At 36.1% G+C, this 20,135-nt stretch overlaps 3 protein-coding genes across 3 annotated transcripts; 1 reads left to right on the top strand and 2 right to left on the bottom strand.

The window, feature by feature from the left end:
- Positions 1 to 874: 874 nt before the first annotated feature.
- On the bottom strand, positions 875 to 1,521 carry LOC107459447 (uncharacterized). The gene is made up of 2 exons (XM_016077681.3): positions 1,432 to 1,521; positions 875 to 1,345 (listed from the first exon to the last, which is right to left on the bottom strand). The coding sequence occupies exons 1-2, from the start codon at positions 1,519 to 1,521 to the stop codon at positions 875 to 877; spliced, it is 561 nt and encodes a 186-aa protein (XP_015933167.1).
- Positions 1,522 to 7,680: 6,159 nt separating this feature from the next.
- On the top strand, positions 7,681 to 10,520 carry LOC107459438 (serine carboxypeptidase II-2). Its single transcript, XM_016077672.3, has 10 exons — positions 7,681 to 8,056; positions 8,151 to 8,258; positions 8,421 to 8,516; positions 8,612 to 8,704; positions 8,840 to 8,925; positions 9,006 to 9,266; positions 9,374 to 9,507; positions 9,589 to 9,684; positions 9,913 to 10,018; positions 10,107 to 10,520. Exons 1-10 carry the CDS (start codon positions 7,798 to 7,800, stop codon positions 10,266 to 10,268), a joined length of 1,401 nt encoding a protein of 466 aa, XP_015933158.1. The 5' UTR covers positions 7,681 to 7,797; the 3' UTR covers positions 10,269 to 10,520.
- Positions 10,521 to 10,641: 121 nt separating this feature from the next.
- On the bottom strand, positions 10,642 to 19,895 carry LOC107459430 (DNA-directed RNA polymerase 3B, chloroplastic). The gene is given in 18 exon segments (XM_052257333.1): positions 10,642 to 11,414; positions 11,676 to 11,779; positions 12,185 to 12,299; positions 12,388 to 12,435; positions 12,939 to 13,006; positions 13,419 to 13,515; positions 14,054 to 14,206; positions 14,322 to 14,406; positions 14,700 to 14,770; positions 15,205 to 15,255; positions 15,641 to 16,057; positions 16,601 to 16,732; positions 16,969 to 17,082; positions 17,490 to 17,607; positions 17,931 to 18,033; positions 18,344 to 18,521; positions 18,601 to 18,804; positions 18,995 to 19,895. Coding segments are annotated over 18 exon segments (3,006 nt in total). The 5' UTR covers positions 19,832 to 19,895; the 3' UTR covers positions 10,642 to 11,303.
- Positions 19,896 to 20,135: the final 240 nt, after the last annotated feature.

A 20,135-nucleotide genomic window follows, 5' to 3' on the forward strand; every position in this document is an offset into this window, starting at 1 on the left:
TCTGAATGTCCCTCTATAGAAGAGTAGTCTCCTCTTTTTATAACTAATCCTAATTAATTTAAAATCTAATATCTAAAACTAAAAATAATATCTTTTCCTAAAAGATAAGATTTGAATTTAAATTTGAATTAATTAACAGATCTTCAGTTGATGGGTGGGGACCACTTGATTTGTCCATTCTGCAGCTTTTAATTTGTGTTTTCTGGGCTAAAAACTGGGTCGAAACAGCCCAGAAATTGCCCCCAGCATTTTCTGTATTTTTGCAGATCGCGCATGTGACGCGTCTGCGTCGTCCATGCGTTCGCGTCATTTGTGCATATTTCAGTCCACGCGTTCACGTCAAGCACGCGATCGCGTCATTGCGATTTCTCCATTCCGCGCGGTCGCGTGAGCTACGCGTCCGCGTCGGTCTTCGTTGGTCATCTCTTTGGTTTTTTCTTTTTCTCTGCAGAAACTTTATCAAATCCATCCAAATGCTACCTAAAATGAATAAAATTGCACAAAACTCAAAATAGCATCCATAGTGGCTAAAATATAATTAATTCTAAATTAAACTCAATAATTTAGATGCAAATTCACTAGAAAAAGATAGACAAGATGCTCACGCATCACATAAGTAGAGTGTTTGACATTAGCAGAACCTTAAAAGAAACTTAACTCAAAATAAAGTAACCATCAAAAGGATTGGCTGGGAACAAGCCAATAATTCAGTACAAGAGTTTGACCAGAACCTTAACAAGCAAAACATAAGCAACAAAAAGTAACCAACAAGTTCACACTGTTTAACCAGAACCTTAACACAAACTTAAAGCAAAATAAACCAACATCCATGGTATATAACAATGACAATTTGATGCTAAGTGTTGTCATTTTCCTAAAGCAATCTCCATTTTCTTGGACGCAAATTTGCCATTAACTTCAGTTTCCTGGGAGAAACATGAGATCCTCCAGTAAGACTGACAGAAAAGTGCCCAGTGGGTTGGCTTGAAGCTGTAGCAATGGATGGCTGAGATGCTGGAAGAGTTGTGGTGGTTGGCTGTGATGAGGATGCAGAAGGTGCTGAAGTTTTTGGGCTTGCAATCCTCTTGGGTGGTGGATCATGTTGGGCTGATGATGTGGGCTTGGTGGTCCCCTTGGGCCTGCCTCTAGGCCTTTTTGGCTGTGTTACAATGTTGGACTGGGCTGAAGTTGGTGGTTGTGTTGCTGATGCAACTTTTCTCTTGACAGTGAGCTTAGGAGTGGGCTGTGTAGATGCAGTTTTCTTTCCTCCCTTAGCAGCAAGAGGGTTTGACTTGTTGCTTCCCCTGGATTGCTTGCCTTTGCTTAGATTCTTGAAATTTTGGGCCTATGAAACAGTTGCAGTTAATATAGATGAACATAAGGCTTAACGAAAAATCTGAGACAAGCAATGTAAAACATTAATCAACATACCTCATTCTCAATAGGTTTAGGGCATCTGCTCTTATTATGTCCAACAACACCACATATAGAGCACCTTTGTTTCTCCCCCTTCCTGGACATGTGAGTACAGCTACTCTGTTCTTCATCTCCAACAGATGGTTTCCTTTTTTAGACTGGCCTGTGACTAGGCCTTCTGTATGGGGGAGGCATCACATCAGGATGTGGAGTAATCTTCCATAGATCAGGTCCGTTCAATGGTGTATTACTGCTTCGTAGCACTTTGGGTATGTTTCTCTCTTGTAGCATTTGGCCACATAAGGTTCCAAGCCAAGCCCCTTGAACTTGATGCAGCTAATTGCATGGACACAGGGTATACCACTCAACTGCCACCTTCTACATGAGCACTCAAAGGATCCTAAGTCAACAGTAAACTTATCTAACCCACTTACAACCTCATATTTCTGAGCTGCTGACCAATATGGCCGTCATTCTCCTGCAGATCTAGACCTCCTCTCCAACTTGATTCTAATCCTAGGTAAGATTGTCCCTGCATAATTCTGAGCCAGATCCTTATTTTCTGCCCACCTAGTCATCAGTTTAACACTGATCTCCTCTAATATTGTAAGTATAGGTTTCTCTCTAGCATCAACTATGGCAGCATTAAAGCTCTCAGACATATTGTTTAGCAGTGTATCTACTTTAGAATTATAGGTAAACCTAGATCTAGACCAATACCTAGGAGGGATAGTATTTAGGTACTTATATGCTTCCTGATTAACAACTTTCAGTTCAGCCATGTTCCTCTCCCAGTCCCTCCAGTGAGTTGCCTTAGCACACCTCCATATTAGTTGCTTCAATTGTAACCCTGGGAACCTTTTCCTGAAATTGCTGTATAGGTGCCTCACACATAATCGATTCTCCACACCTGGTATAACTTCATTGTATGCTGGCAACAAACCCTGCAAGTAGAATGTGGAGGAGCATACAGTTAGTGATAATTTAGATGCAGTAATACACAACAACAATGTACATAAGTCAATGTGGTAACAGTTGCTTACTTTCTGCTGGTCAGACATGAAAGTAGTTCTTCCCATTTTCTCAATACCAATGTCATATGCAAGATGATGTAGGAGCCAAGTCTATGAGTCCTTCGTCTCAGCCTCTACAACCGTATATGCAAGAGGCAGCATTTGGTCGTTTGGATCCCAATCAATGGCAGTGAGCAATTGTCCCCCCTGGGGTGTCTTCAAAAAATAGTCGTCCAAACCAATGAAGCTCCTACAATGACTGAAGCTCTGCTTGCATGCTTCCAAGCAGATATAGATTCTCTGAAAGATACAGTAGCTGATCATGGATGAGGATTCTGCTGCATTATCTTGTTTAAGGAACCTCTGCACCTGTATGCGAACGGAGGATCCTGGATTTGCCCGCATCACCTCATGTGCATAATCATATATCCTTTTATACTGCTCTCGGAAGGTTCCCTGGATTTCATCCAGTGCAATCTGCTTGGTCCTCATTGCCATTGACTTGGTGACAGTCAAGTTTCACTTCTTTTGAGCCTTTGACACTAACTCCCTAATCTTCACCTTCGGATTTGATTCGACCTTCTTCTTGAATGCATTGCCAAGCCATCTCGAGTGCAAAATCCCCACCCTGTGTGCCTGTGTACAAGTGTGACTCAAATTCATGCTGCGAAGCTGCCAAGTATCATTTTCTTTCATTTTCGCAGCATATACCCAAAACGGACACTCGCCAGTATAAACTGCCCTAACCCTCTGCAGATCACATTTCCTAAATGTGATCGCCCTAGCTGTCTCCACGACATATGCAGTCATAGTGTCCTTGAACTCTTCTCTGGATGCATACACTGTGCCCACTTCCCACTTGTATTGGCTCATGTCTTTTTTATGCTTGTGAGTTGGATAACTCTGTCCCTGGTGGTCTGAATCTGAGACATCACCTCCAACCTCGTGGTCATTCTATAATTCATCACTCCTTACTACATCCTCCTCTCCAAAATTATCAGTTGTGGCACCCTTCTTTTTCACTGCCCTACTTTTTTCATTCACCACATTAACATCTTGAAATCCACTAACATCAGGATCAAGCTCATCTTCACTGTTGGTAAAGTTCAAATCTTCTTCAGTCTCCTCCTCTTCCTCATATGGTTTATACTATGAGTCAACGCTGTCACTATCACTATAGTTACCCATATCAGTTTCCAGATTAACATCATCAACACTCTCACTATTCTCTGCCCCAGAGATATCAGCAGCTGGTTTAGCATGTTTTAAACCAGCATGTTCTCCTCCATACACAACCAGCTGTTGTCCCTCATCATCCATCCTATGATCCCCTTACATCAATGTAGCCAGAAGTAGGAAATATGTATTCCTCCTCAATCTTGTGCACTATATACAACTCAACATAATCTCTTAACTCAGCTATTTTGCACATAGCAATAGAATCTGCATTAGATTTAAACAACTCCAAATTTTTTTTCAAGTCTTCGTGTGTAGGATCCTTGAACCACAACGAAGGGATATTCTCCTGCACATAACTAAACTGCCTTAACTCTGCATAGGCTTCAAATACGGACCACCGATCACCATCAATCTCTTCTATCACTGTTGTTTCTCCCCCCATATACTGTAACGGCCCATTCTGATAGGTAAACAACCCCCCATGGTAGACTTTCAGTTTAAAGTACATCATTGTCTTCTCCAACAACCTACAGTGCCATATCACATAAATAGAAAAAAAAAATTAAAAAATAAACCGCACAGTGATGTTTATCCCTAATCTCAATAAACAGCGAAACATACCTGAATGCCTGTGCACGACCCTGCCTTCCAGTAAACCAGACTCGACTTCGATCTTCAGTCCAAGAAAACCTTCTGTCGTTTCAGATTCTTACTTAGGGTACGGTGCAACTACATTGGTGAAGTGAAACGTTCTGATTAGTTTTGGTGTTTACGTTGAGGGTTTGAAAGCATATGAAGGGGTGAAGTGTTTCGCGCGTAACATTTTAAGGTCAGAAGGGTATTGTCGTCATTTAAAAAAAATTTACACTGTAAAGGACGATTTTAAATTTAAGGAAAAGTATGAGAAGCCAATGGAATATTTATACAATGTGTACAATGGAGGTTTATGAAGTATTAGAGATATAACTATTAGTGTTACCTTTTCTTACCTGTTCAAGTTTTTGGGATGAGTGGTATCATAACATGATATTAGAATGTTAGATTCGAAAGGTCAAGAGTTCAAATCTTGGTGGGCTCCAAAATTAATTTAAGTTTTTGGGAAGATGTTTATTATTCCTAGTACTCGAATGATTATTCTAAATAGTATGTGAATGTTCATTTTGTAATTCAATAGCCATTGTACACATTGTATAGATAATTCATTGTCTCCTTAACGGGATCCTAAATTTAAATACGACTTTAAGAATGATTTTAAATCAAAATATACATGAGGACGATTTCGATTCTGACCCTCAACGTGAGGGATAAAACAATACTTGTTTTTTTTTTATTATAAACGCTTCAATATGTTTATTTGAAGGCACATATGCCATTGTGCCGTATAATCTTATCCCATTAATCTCCATGCAAACTTATCCTAAAGTTTGATTCTCAAGAAGGTGGCTCCTGATTATTCTGAACTGTTTTTTTTTCTTTTAGTTTTCTGTTGCATAAAACAACAACAACTTATATCATGTACCTATATTAATATCGAAGTTGCATGCATGGCATCACAAAGCCTCAAACAAAATTTCAAATTATCTATTTCTTTTAAGAATTTGATTTTATATATTTTCAATATAATTTTTTTACACAAATAATTAATTGTATATTATAATAATAATAAAAATAATAATTTTTTTATTTATTATTTAAAGACATAGATTTACACCTTCAAAATTGATTTTATTTTGTTTATAAAAAAAATGACAAAAAACCAAAAACTAGGAGGAGAAACACTTAAAGAAGACATTGAATTGTATTTGCAATTGTGTCCAAATGCAATATATTTAGGGTGTGAGGCCCTAATGGAATGAGGATCAAGGGTCATGGCAAATCACATGGGGTCTAACCATATGAGACAGTGATGTCTCACCTTAAAGGGTGAGAGTAAGAAGGACCACCACCACACATGTATGCATCTATTTTATACATTCATAACATTAGTGAAACAATAAAAAACCAGTTAAAATAATTTAAATTTATTTTATTTATTATTTATTAATTTTAATAATAATTAATAAATATTAAATAAAATAAATTTTAATTATTTATATTAATTTTTTTATTTTTTAAATATTATTTTTTTAAAACACATTAGTAAGTAATAACTAGTAAACTTTAGCAAGTGTAAAAAGAGATATATATCTCAATAAAAGGGTAAATTGGTAGAATATATAATTATGGAAAGTTTTTAATCGATATTTCAGTGATTTTTAACCGTTGATCTTAATTATAATAAATATGTATCAACGGTTAAAAATTACTGAAATTCTGGTATATCCGTACATTTAAAAATTTTTCATAATTTTATATGTTGCAACTCACATGTTTTCTGTGTAATTGAAACGGAATCTTTTGGATAAGTACAGTTAGATTGACAGAGATTCATTGCTTATTAATTACACTGCAACACTATGTATTGATTGCATTCATTACATTTGGAACTTGCATTTTATCTCTGCTGAAATTAGCTCTCTGAAATGTTTTGTAGGAGAAAGGCACACACACCTAAAAGAGGATTACCATTATTATTTAGTAGCCAGCAACTTTTTTTAATTGTTGTTGTTATATTATCCTTTAAGAGATAAAAAAAATTATAACTATAGTATAAATTAGATAAAATCTATCTTGTTGAATAGAATAATTTCTTCTTTCTTTTTTTTTTTTTTGGGTCAATCTTCTTTTTTTGTTTGGGGTGGAGTCTTTTCAGGCTATTTTCTATTGACTAATCCAAAAACGAGTGGGAAAATTTGGGCTACTTGGTTAACTTTCAATATTACTAATGGGCTAATTCAGTTTTGTATTATTGGGCCTGAGGCCCAAAAAGGTGATCTCACTAAAATAATATCTACTTTCTTTTCTGGATCCAAATACTGAAAGCGAGTCATAACCAAAAGCCAAGAAAAAAAAGAAAGGCTGAAACCGAGAAAATAAGATTTCTGCAAACTTTTTTTTTTCTATAAAATAATATTACGATTTGATTTGAATAAATAAATAATAATAAGTGTAATGAAATTATTATATTAACAATGATATCCCCTAGAAATAATAATAAACAGTGAAGATTTAAGAGGTTAGGGGAAGGAAATGAATTGGTAGGTTGGTGACAGTATTATTATGCTTTTGCTTTACTCAATGGTATGTAACAACACGCGCATCACGTGATGCGCATCACCATTTTAATCAACTCGATTGGATAGAATAGAATAACTAGTTGCACCACGTGATGATAATGCAACAGGGTTAGAAACCTTCCCTTTTGAGTTTTGACTTTTCTTTTACTACAGTATCTCCCAAGATATTTTTTATTCAGGTTAGAAACATTCGACTCTAAGTTTTTATGTTGGTTGTTAAAAATTTAACACAACTTTCCTCCTTTATTTAGATTTAGGATAGGCTGTCTACTCAAGTGTAACATAAATGGATGAGATGGAAAATGGATAAGAAGTGAAAGGTAGAGGAAGATAGAAATAGATCTTCTCCATTTTTTTTTTTAACAATGAAAGAATAAAATGTGATCTCTCACCTTTAATTCTATAAGTGGGACAAAAAATAAATAGGAGAGAGAATAATAAAAGGTGAGATTAAATAATAGACACTATCTAGTTTTTTTTTTTCATTAGAGAGGATCTATTTCCGAAGAAGACCATCCATGAGAAGGTCAAACGATATCTTTATATAAATGGTCTCTCTGCAAACATGATATATAATAATGTTCAATGGTATTGTTTCATCAATGTAATCGACCCTATCTAATAGGACAATGCTTTGTTATTGTTGTATTTTCCAACATGGTAGGCAAGATTAATTTGTTATGAATTAAAACTCTATTTAAGAATTTATCGTTAATAATGAGTTGCTTCATGCATAAAGAGAGAGATTCCAACCTCTAATATAGAAAAGCAGTAACCTAGAGAGTTTTTTTTTCTTTTTTTTTTTTAAATTAATTGATGTTAGTAATATAGAATAAAGCAACTTAAATTAACCGTAGTGAGTTGAGTCATATGCTTAAATAAGCTTAATTGATGATTTTATCTGACATTAACAGCAATGATTGATTCCTTCATCACCTCACTCGCTTCCTTTCCTAGTGTAACATAAATTCTTCACAAGCCACGAGTATTATTCATTCACAGCATCTTCGGAAATGGGGTGGTCTCAAGTGATAACCTTGACCACTCTTGTTGTTGGGGCCATGGCCATTACTGTTACATGTTCTTCTCCCTTTGTGCAGCAAAAGCTAGACAAGGTTGGAAAGCTACCAGGTCAATCTTTTGATATCAAGTTCCAACACTATTCTGGCTATGTCACTGTTAACGAGGAAGCTGGAAGGGTCCTCTTTTACTGGTTCATGGAGGCTGATCAGGACCCTCAAACCAAACCCCTTCTCTTATGGCTCAATGGAGGTACTATTACTAATATGATAGAGTTTTTGTCATTCATAGAGGATTACATATTTGTATGCAAGGGATTGATATGAAGTGAAACATTTTTGTGTAGGGCCTGGATGTTCATCCATTGCTTATGGTGAGGCAGAAGAAATTGGCCCCTTTCATATAAATCCAGATGGGAAAACACTTTATCTGAATCCTTACTCTTGGAACCAAGGTGAATCAGAATCAGCATTTAGTTACTACCCTCTTTCCTTTTCTACATTGTTTTGTTTCCTATTGAAGATTCTCCTTGCTCTCTAATATATAATGATGTCTCTTTCCATTGAAATCATTGCTATATCAATCTTTCTTATGCTTGTCATGTTTGTGCTTCTAGTTGCCAACGTTCTTTTTCTTGATTCTCCGGTTGGAGTTGAGTTTTCATATTCAAACACTTCATCTGACATTCTTAACAATGGCGACAAGAGGACGGGTAATAACTTTGAGCATTTATTACCTCATCCTTCATCCTTCTGCTTTGAATCACATATCATGGAGTGGCACACACTAATAAGACTTTATGCACAGCTGAGGACTCTCTAACATTCTTATTGAAGTGGTTTGAGCGTTTCCCCCAATATAAAGGAAGGGACTTCTTTATCGCCGGTGAGAGCTATGCAGGTAAACAATACAGTGACAAGCTAAAGCATTTGAAGTTTATAATTCTGTTTTCTTTTTGTTTTCATTTTAGATAGATATTAGCTTTTATCTTGATATACTTTTGGAGGACATGTCAAAGTAGATCCTTTGTTTCAGGGCATTATGTTCCTCAACTTAGCCAAGCTATCTTGAAGTACAACTCGGAAACAAAGAAAAATGCTATAAATCTGAAAGGATACTTGGTATAGACTCTATTACCTCTTGTTGCTTGTTGAGTTGTCATCACAAAATGTAACCACTGTACTGTGTATTTGTGATGCAGGTTGGAAATGCTCTTACTGATGATTTCCATGACCATTTGGGGGTTGCTCAGTTTATGTGGGCAAGTGGTTTGATTTCTGATCAAACATACAAACTATTGAACCAATGTGATTCCGAGTCGTTCGTACATCCCTCAAATTCTTGCGGTCAGGTTTTTGAAAATGCCGATGTAGAGCTCGGCAATATTGACCCTTACAGTATCTTTACTTCTCTGTGCCCTGGTAATGTTAGCCAGACAAAGCAATTGCTAAGAAGAAAGCATGTGAGTATGCCTTTATAAAAATATTAAGTGGTTTTCGCTTTTTTGGACCTTCACATGTTGTGGAGTTCAAACATAGATCCTTATTAATTAATATATTGAGTTTATAGAGATTTGGTAGACTCAATGAAGGGTATGATCCTTGCACTGAGAAGCACTCTACTGCATACTTCAATCTACCTGAGGTCCAAAAGGCACTTCATGTTGATCAAGATCACAAGCCTAGTAAATGGGAAACCTGCAGGTAATACAATGAAGCATCTTCTTTATGTTCGCTATATGTTACCAAATTTAATAGCTCAGACAACTCTCCCATTCTTTCCAGTGAAGCTGTAAATATCAATTGGAAGGACTCTCCAAGTACGGTGCTCGATGTTTATCATGAACTTATTGGTTCAGGACTGAGGATATGGATGTTCAGGTTAGCCTTACTATCCAATATCCTTGATGTTGCTTCTATTTGGAGTTTAACATGTGTCGAAATGTTATGAAGAGACTCTGAATGTCACTGTCTAAATGTGTTCCATCTGTGAATTCATATAATTTCTTGAAGTAAGCTGCTAGCTGTGGAAATCCAATATGCTTGAAAGCGACAAACATCCTTTCATTTCTTCTCCTTAACTTATATATTTATTGTTTCCCTTTTCAGTGGTGACACAGATTCAGTAATCCCGGTGACATCTACTCGGTATAGTATAGATGCTCTTAAGCTTCCGACAGTTAGCCCTTGGCGTCCATGGTATGACGAAGGGAAGGTAAGTGCAGTCGAGTTTATAGTCTTGCAATTCATAGGCAGATATTGGCTTTGTTTAGTGGAGTGTGAATCTGATATAAAAAAAACAGGTGGGAGGGTGGACACAAGAATATGATGGACTCACCTTTGTGGCAGTAAGGGGAGCAGGACATGAAGTTCCTTTGCATAGACCAAAACTTGCTCTTTCACTCTTCAAAGCCTTCATAGCTGGAACCTCCATGCCCACTCTTCAGCTTGTCAGTGACTCCTAAAATATGCATCTCAAAATTAGTGCCTCTTGGAATGATCATTTGGCAATTTATTTTCATTTTTCCAACTAGGGATTTCTTATCCAATGAATAACTTCTCATACCACTATAACAGATGTGTACTCATTTATCCCTAGAAATTAAGAGACTGTAATATTTGTGACTGTGATCTTTGAAGTCAAGCAAATCTTATCATGTAACAAGATCAATAAAATATACATGCTCTGAGATTTATAAAAATGATAACAATTAATATTTTGTTAGTCAATGATAAACTATTAATAACTTTTATTCATGTTTAATTTGTTTAAAATTTGACAATTGATCAAAGTGAAGTAGATAAAATATCAAAGAGCAAAATGTAACTGCACCATAATTAGGAATTGGAAATGAAAATTAACAGGGTATTCTCTTCTAAATTAAAGCTCAGGTAACAGCCATGAACCCCCCATTGTCCTTTCTCAAACGTTTCTCAATTTATTTCACAATGAAAATGAATAAGTCTATGTACAGATCACAAATAACAGCATGTTTCTACCCTAATGACCTTTCCTTCGATCTAGTATACATCTATTCATTTCTATTCATACATTATATAATACATGAGAGAGAGAAAGGGTTGGTTAGCTATGGCTCCGCAAGTGCCAGAGTTTGCCACCATTGGAACCTAGCAACCAGCAAGCCAGCAACCCAATTCATGGAAACCGCCAACGTTAAAATTCCGCGGAGAATTTCCTTTGCTGCTTGTTGATAACGAATCTGAGAGATGATTAGAGCTCCTAAAGTTGCCTTGTGTTAACTGGATCACCAAGTCTAAGAATCCTAGCAGCAAGAGACTTCCCAAAACAAATCATTCAGAACCTTTTTTTCCTTCCTTCCTGCCTCTCCTTCCCCATAAGCATCTCCTCGGGTCGTTCTTTGAAATCACTACTTCCACTACAGGATAAGTTAAGCTCCGGCCTCTGAATGATTCCGCATTAGATACGACGGAGAAATGCTTTCAACCGAATCTTTTTGTTGTTGCTTGTGTAGAGAAGCTCAGTTGAAGAAGTACGGAGAATCGAGAACCTTTCGCAAGTCAAAATCACCTCTCTCTGGCAGTGGAGGAAAAACTAATCCTGGATATGATGTCTGGAAGTCTTCTAGCAACTGTCAACAAATCAAAACTGGCATTAGTATTCCTCCTTACAGGGTAAGGGAACAAATGTAAGCCTAAACTATCATTTTTCTTCTTCGATTTTTTCTCATTTCATAATTCAATGTTTAGATAGGAATTTCTTTCAGTTTATCACAAAAAATCATAATTACATGGCTACTAGGAACTTTCATGTCTGATATTGCAAGATATTAAGGATAACCTTCGTCCAATCATGATAAACCCAAATTTCTCATGGAGCATCAATAACCTACATTTTCAAGTATCGGCATGTCATAAAGCTCCACAAATTTTTCTCTCAGAATCTGACTCATGTTCTCCACATCACATGCATGTGTCCAAAACGAGTCATGAACACCTGCATACATATTTATCTCAGAAAGTTCAAGAGCCAAATACAAGCAAAATAATAAGTCAATAGATTTTCCTGCCACTAAAATATACAATATTCAACAAATGGGTTATATGGAGATAAGTAGGACTCAACACAAACTGCTCCTTCCATTCAGACCGTGATAGTCAATCACAACCTTAAATTAGTTGAGCCTAACTCTCCCATCCTTGGAACATCTAGTTCTAAAAAGAATTAAGCAGAGATGCCACCAAAATCGATGGAGCCTATAAAAAATGGACAATTCTATTGCACTTAAAACTTCACAGTGCTTACCACTACTATCACCACCAATAACAACAACAAAACTAATATTGGGTATAATATTGAGTATGGATAGAAGTTTGCACAAGTTTATGAATTGTTGGAGACCTGCAAAGCATAAGCCAGCATCCCTGCAGGCAAGAGCAGTCATCATCATGTGTGAACCATCAAGTGAATGTACAAAATTTGGAGGAAATGCAGTTCTCTGTTTCTTGGCATCGACCTAGAACATGAAAAGTTCAAATAATGAAAATGGCTCAGAAAGAAAGGGAAGATGAAACATTATATAAAGAAAAATTGATAAAACATACTGTGTTGCCCTCCCGCTTCAAAGCCAATATCTGAAGAGATGTTCTGACCTGCAGTAAACAGAGAGGTTCGTCACTTTGCTGCTTCAAGGTCAGGGAAGTTAAGTTTTATATTTTCTAATTCAAGTCAGTCATATGACGATTAGCACCAATTACAGGAATTTACTGCCACTGCCATGAACTTAGCACAGAGCAAAATATTATGCTGGTCTTTGACATTTATGAGGAAATATCAGGTGATTGGATACCCAGATAATTTCTAGTATATTTAAGTACTATAGCAGCCACTTCAAAATTATTGCATACCGTGTAGGTAACTAATTCCTACTGAAGTCTCACACCAGGAATTTAAAGTTATTCACACACTTTGTAATTGTGATTGTAAAAGAACTCTAAATATTTGAAATTTTAGGGTGTGTTGTATCCTTTTAAATATAGTAGCTTAGTACCTTACCTTTTACATTTAGTATGTTGTTTTTATCTCTCACTATTAAGTATATTAACCCTATGTAATAACTGGAAGGAAAAATACATTCGTATAATATAATGCTTACCAGATGACGTTCATTTCTACAGTATGGTTGTACAACCGGAAGACCAAGAGGAGTGGTCCAGCGAACGGCTTCATTATACATACACATATTTCTTCATATTTAAGCCGCAAAGACAGTAGGGATTGTCAGTATTGTTGGCTAAGAAGGAAAAGAAAGAGGATAAACTAATGAATAATTAACATCATTATCAAGTTGAGTCTGAATTCATAAAATTGGTCTGAATTAGATATGGTGAAACCCAACCTGTCCATTTTACACCCTTACTATCACTAAATAGACCCTGGTATTCTAAGATATAACAATAAGAACAACAACAAAGCTTTATCCCAGTAGATAGGCTCAATTATATGGGTCAGTTATATCATTGCCCCGTCATGAATCATGTCTATACCTAACCTATTTATGCTTAAATCTCTTTTCATAAGCTCATGTAATTACGAAATTTTATGAGATATTTCAAATATTATAACAAGTATCAGCTGAAGTTGAAATGAGAACTAACTTTTGCACAATCACCAAGCCATCCCATAATATCACGAGCTGCTCCAAAAATTTCTTCAAGGGCCTTCAATGTCACCTGTGGAAATCATAAGAGCAACTAAATGTAACAACAGAAGCATATTGCATCTTTGTTAAAACGTATTTTTAATCATTTAACACAGCCAGAATAGAACAAGCCAAATCCGTTAATGATTGAGCATTTGGATAGTCAACAAAATATGCTATATTGTGAAACACCAGACTCCATCTTGAATTCACCTTATCAAGGAAGGTGTTATGTTGTTTGGACACATGCTTTGCATGTTCATTGACTTAAGGGATTTGTGCGAAAATAACTAGACATGTTTTATAACTGGAAAATCAGGTGACTGGGGGTAGTGATAATGTTGTCATCTGATTCCCTAATTATGTACCTGAATTCCACTCTTCTTTGAACAAGGATTCCCAATGAGTGACAGCATCATCACTTACAAATCACAATCACCCAATTCCCCAATTATGTACATGAAATCACTAGTTATATGGACAAGAATCCCCTATATCGATGGACATCAAACATTTTCCGTACTATTACACATGTCAGCGGGGAATCATGTAAGGAAGCTGATACTTACTTTAGCAGCGTAGCAAGCTGCAGCAAATAGAAGTTTGTCATCAGTAATAAGGCCTTTCTCCTCTAATCTTCTTTTTATTTGCTCTCGTGCCCCAACAAAAGTAACACCATAAACTGAAGTCATTACTGTCTGTTTGACTAGTTTTCTATCAATCTGAAAGGTTCCAAAAGTTGAGTAAGATAGAAGAACAAAGATATCATAGCCAACTGAAAGAGTATCGATTTTGTTTCATTAAACAGAGCTTTGAAAATTTAAAATAGACATTGACCTGATCAATTAAAACCTTTGCTAGCAGAGCATTTGGATAGGTACTTGGATCTTTTTTGCAGTCCCTTCTCATAATGTCATGAACCCTGCCCACGAATAGACATCCCAAGTGACAATACAATTCATGTGTTTGGCTTAGTTGAGAATATACTGTGCACCAACTATGATGGGGTAAAATTTTGTGTCACACAATATAAAAAGCAAGTAGGTCATGATCAAGAGGTACCAGATTTTTCAAAAGTAACTATCCAAATGATAAACCAGATGATGTCCTAATCTATATGCAGGAATATACGGCAAGCCAGTATCATAACCAGGTGAGAAGTTTTAATCCCCAAATAATGTAGCACCAAAGAAAGGATTTGAATGCAAGACATACCTAACAGCAATCTCTGAGTAAACATCAGCAGGTTTCTCTTTAGCAACCAAGTTAACTGCAGCAGCTTCCATCTAACAAATCACATTATTCCATTCAAATGAGATTAACAGACACCACTGAACTTTACACCAACAATGAGTAGTACAAAATATCACATAGCTTTAACTATCCTTGTTGAGGAAGTATTTTCAGTCTTCCTACCAAAGGGAGCACCGATTGTTCATATAAGTACAGATAAGAGGGGTTTGGTCCGCACTTTAGAATATGACTTTATGTTAACAAAACATTTCAATTGCAGTAAAAATATAACTATTATAAAGTTTCTAATCATATGTTGTCATTTCCAAATGCAGCAACCTCAAAGAAAATAGTTATATAAAGATCAAGATATACTCAAATAATCCCTAGACCCAGGAAGTATAAAAATCAAATAAATAAAATAAACATTACATAAAGAGCAGTAAGAGATTGCAAATTTGAAGAAATACGGTTTAAGATAACCTACAGTATCTCTTCCCAAAGCTGCATAATGCTGCAAGCCATTACAGGAGCCATCCTGAAAATTCATCACGAAGGGTTACCAACATTTCTTTGGTATTAGATGAAGGGGGAAAAAGCAACTTAGTCAAAAGATGACTAAATATATAGAGAGATTTGCAACATACAGAATTGATCATAGTGTCGTTTCTAGTGTTACGATTTACAATACCAACTTTCAAGTTCTTGTTGATTTAGGTTTTTCCTTTGATCATATGTTACTGCTTAGATATTACAAGTTTCACTCGATCTAGAAAAATCCCTCTGTATCATAGGACTATACACTATAACTACAGGCAAGCAAGGAGTAAATTTGGCTTCTTGTGAAAGAACTCTACAAAAGTTATAAGAAAATTTTCACTTCCAAGATCTAAGGCTTCCAATGAAGCATTTTACAGATTTACCTGATGAATTGGCAGATGAGATATAAAAGAACTTGGAGACGAGCTTCTTAAGGCTTCTGATAGATTAATACAAGTAGCGAGGCACTGGAAAGGATCCTCAGCCATTAACCACCAACGATTTCCGTTAACGGGGTTATCAGCAGAGTCAAATATATCGTGAAGATGATTCTCTACAAAAGTTAGTCGACCATCATAAGACAGTTTTTCCACACCACCTGCATACAAATTTGCCAAGTGTATTTTTAGCCATTGTAGTCCAGACTTCCCCAAAGGCTTCCCTTCAGCAAACTCAAGTAATCCTCGACACAGATCACAACTTAAATGATTCAAATGAGAATGCATCGGATATGCTCTGCCACGGAAGTCAAGATTGTGAGGATAATAAAAGCCTTCCTCATCTTTCATTTTTCGAGCCACCTGTTTCATAAGTACTTTTACAGTAAATTTCGAATCATCTTTAATCTTAGGAAAAATGGGATAGCCATTTGTTATAGAAGAACATTAATAAGATGGAGAGAAGAATAGTACAATATAGGAGGCTCCTTACAAGAGGGTAAAACAAACAAAATAAAAAACTATCTATCAAGTGTAACTTACCAATCTCAACATGGTTGAGAGGAAAGTCCTCTAAAAAGATAACGAGTTTTACACCAACTAGACATCAAGCATATAATCCTATCCCATAAACAAAAATTGGATAGATTTGAATAAGATTATACTGAACCTATATGAGATTTATGTCACTCCTGATCAAATGGAAGTATGGAACCCATATAAACATCAAATGGAAGTTACATGGACCAAAATCTTACTACACAAGATGAAGGAATTTTCAGCAAATAGATAAACAGATAAATACCAAAATCTTCTTGATGAAAATAGATAAATAAATAAAATTGGGATTTTCAGCAATTCAAACAGAAAGTAAAATGATATTTGACAATTGATGGAAGATCTTACAGAAAGCTTGAGTTCAGTGTCACATCTCAGAGAGTGCCTCTCTGCATTAATTTTCTTTGCTTTCATTACATTCCATTTCCACTCCTGAATTTGTTTTGGATCATCTACAGGTGGCCTTGCTGGTATAGGAACCTACAAGTCAAAGTAGGAATATAGGCAAGATTAATTACATTGTAATGGCTAATTTAGAAAAACTCAGCTTTATGAGAATAGATGGAAACATAGAAGTAAACAAATTTAATTAATATATCTAAAACACCCTTTACAGTCTAATTTAAGCAACAGATGAACAGAGGAAATATCTTAGATGAAATCTTCAATATTTATCTTCCTTATATCTTCAAAAGTTTTCATCAGTTTATGCTTACATCTTTCCGATCAATCAGGCCTGCAGTGTTGCCTCCTCCAGCCCAGACAGCCTCCACAACAGCAAGTATTCTTCTATTTATTCGCCATTTGGTGCTGCCAAGTACATCCAATGCCTGCAAATATATTATCGAAAAGCAGGAGAGTTCAAAATTTCATATCAGGTGCATATAAACAAATTCAGACCAAAAAAGCAAGAAGCAATAGTGCCAAAATAATTCAGTCATTTAACAGGAAAAAATTAAGAGAATGATGCCTTAAATAAGACTACGTGCCAGACTAAAAATATCCAAATTTGAAATTTATGAGAAAGTTCACACTTCATAGTTCATAATGATATTTGATATAAAGAAACTCAACTGCACTGAACTAGACTTTAATGTTTTGCTTCAAGCTCCTGTGCAATGGTTTGACATAAATAATAACAATACATCAACATGTACTGGGTCCTATTTTCTATGGAACATCATTGCATCCCTTTCTAGGCAATGATAAAAGGTAAATGAAAAGTTGCACAAAATACCTCAAAAACCTTCTGCATTTGTGTCTTTTTAACATTCTTCAATGTGTCTTGCTGCTTCTTTGATCCATGAGTACGCATGATATAAGATGGCAAGAACAAGTGCCCACCCTTTTCATAACTGAAATGAGAATTGTAGCATATTAGAATGCACAAACATGCAAGAGAGTAGCAGCTAAGACATTAAAGATTATGGGAGAAAATATGAATTCACACCCCTTCGTACTTCAATATTTTTTCCCGCACTCAAGTTAGATACCATACTCAAGAGAAATAGCTGAAAGTTTATTCATTGATTCTGATTATTTGGCCTCCTCTCTCATTCTTTTCTTCTTTATATATATAAGGGTTCTATAGAACAACCAATAGTATAGCCACATGAATTGTAACCAAATGCATGCTTTTCAACATGCAATATTAATAGGACTAATCCATGTGTCTTACCCCTTCCACTTTTTCGGAGGTATTAACATTGGCATGTAAGGCATTAACATGTGATGAGCCTGCACACAAGAGAATGCACTAGTTAGCCATTAAAGTAAGCATGCTTTTCAATTTTATAATGAAAGGATTATCAGTATACTGACAAAAGAGCAATGGGATGCTTAAAAGCAAACAGATAATAACAAAATAGCCAGCAATTGTCAACTTACAGATTTATCAAAAAGTTATTTGAATAACGATAAAAATGTGAGATAGTTTTTGCAAGAGTGCAATCAGTGCACCTATATTAATACTTTGTATTAATCTTGAGACATACTTTGTTGTTTACAGTTTAAAATATCTAAACTACAACCATTCATTTTCAGACAGTGTAATTTAGTAGCAAGGGGTCAACAAGCTAAAGTAATTACTACATTGATCTGATTCCAGGAAGGAAAAAGAAAAGGGGAAATCTCACCCTGGATTCTTTGAAATGGCTTTAAATCTATGCCTGAATGCCGGTCGAAAATCTGGAGGAGTATCAGCAGACTGGCTAACTGGAATGTGTACATATGCTGTCCCAATTAACATATCGATTAATCGGCTTCCCAGCTGCACAGTTTCAAAGAGTTAACTTCCAATTTAAAACAGTATAAGATGAAGCAAATTATTTATCTACATTCAAGCCTACCTTGGCCTGGGTATCACGACCCCAGGGGACAAAATCTTCTTTCTTCAACAGCTTCTGCACTGACCTCAATCTTCTTTTTTTAATCAAACCATTTATATGTTTCATTAGTTTTGGTTTATCATCATTCATATCATCTTTGGTATCAGCCTCCGTTTTCTTGCGCTGGTGACTTCTGGTTTTTTCCATGAACTTTTGGACCCTGACCTGAAATACAATAAGATAATAACAGCATATATTATTACAGAAGAAGTGGAACAGCATATAGTATGAAAATGAAAGCTACATTACAACAGAAACTAATGATTTAATTACCATAATGAACACTTCCTGCAATGGATAATATCAGCATATAACTCCAATAATTAAAAAAAGGAGAGACTTTTGCATAATTTACCTCTTGTTCTATAGCCATACCAATCTGAACAGCAGCATTAACAAGCACAACACACCCTGCCTGATGATGCTCCATCGCAACCAATCCCATCATCTTGTGCATAACAATAACCGCCATTTTTGCCGCCGGCAAGGACTCAATGTGCGGCGCAAACGCCGTCTTGTGCTTTTTAGTCTTCTGTGACTTCTGCTCAGCCTCTATAGCTTCCTTGAGAGGCTCAAACCACCCCAAAAACAATGCTTTCACGTGAGGCAAATTAGGAGCTAAATTCTTCTCACGCATGACCCTCTCTAGCTCCCTGTACTCCTCCACCATCCTCTCCCAAGCTTCGGTTTCAGCTTGAATCTGCCTCCTCCTGAGCAAATTGTACTTGTTCTTCTCAATTTCCTTGAACAGAAGCTTGAATTCTAGGTTGGTATTCTTGCAGAGACCTTTGAGGAAGATGGAGGAAATCCAAGGTGGGTCACGGATGAATATCTTGGAGGGTTGGTTAGGGTGGTCCAATTGCCGAACACCATTGAGGTGTGAGTGGGAATTGGTGAGGGATTCCTCAAGGTCTTGAATGACATTGTTGTGGATTGAGTCTGATACAACATGGAATTGCTGTGTTCTTGAGGTAGAGCTAGAAGAGGACTTGATAGTGAGTGGAAAAGAAGAAGAAGAAGACGAAGAAGAAGGTAGTGAAGAGAGGAAAGTGGGAGCGGGGATGAACAGAAAGTGAAGATTTTGATGATGAGGTTGTTGATGTTGGGATTTTCTGTGAGATGGGGTTGCCCTGGTGGCAGTTGCGGCACTGTTCTGAAGCTGAGGACTGGGGAAGAATGCTGCCACCGTCATTCTCAGAGAGAGAGAGAGAGAGAGAGTTTATGCCTCTGCGGAGGGAAGAGGATGAAGCATGAAATGAAAACCTTCCTTAAACCTTAGCAATGTGTCCATGTCTTTCCAGATTTTTTTTTTATTTTGTGTCTATTTTTTTGTTTTTTCAAGTAGTAAGACTCGAAATCGATACCTTGCTAAAAAAAAAAATTATACGATTTGAATTATAATTTATTATTTCTGTATCTAATTATTTAAAAAGACATAAAAAAAAGTATATTATTTTTTTTAAGTAAAAAATGATAATATAATTCTAAAATTATTA

The sequence above is a fragment of the Arachis duranensis genome, chromosome 1 (assembly GCF_000817695.3).
Source record: "Arachis duranensis cultivar V14167 chromosome 1, aradu.V14167.gnm2.J7QH, whole genome shotgun sequence".
Taxonomy (NCBI): Eukaryota; Viridiplantae; Streptophyta; class Magnoliopsida; order Fabales; family Fabaceae; genus Arachis; species Arachis duranensis.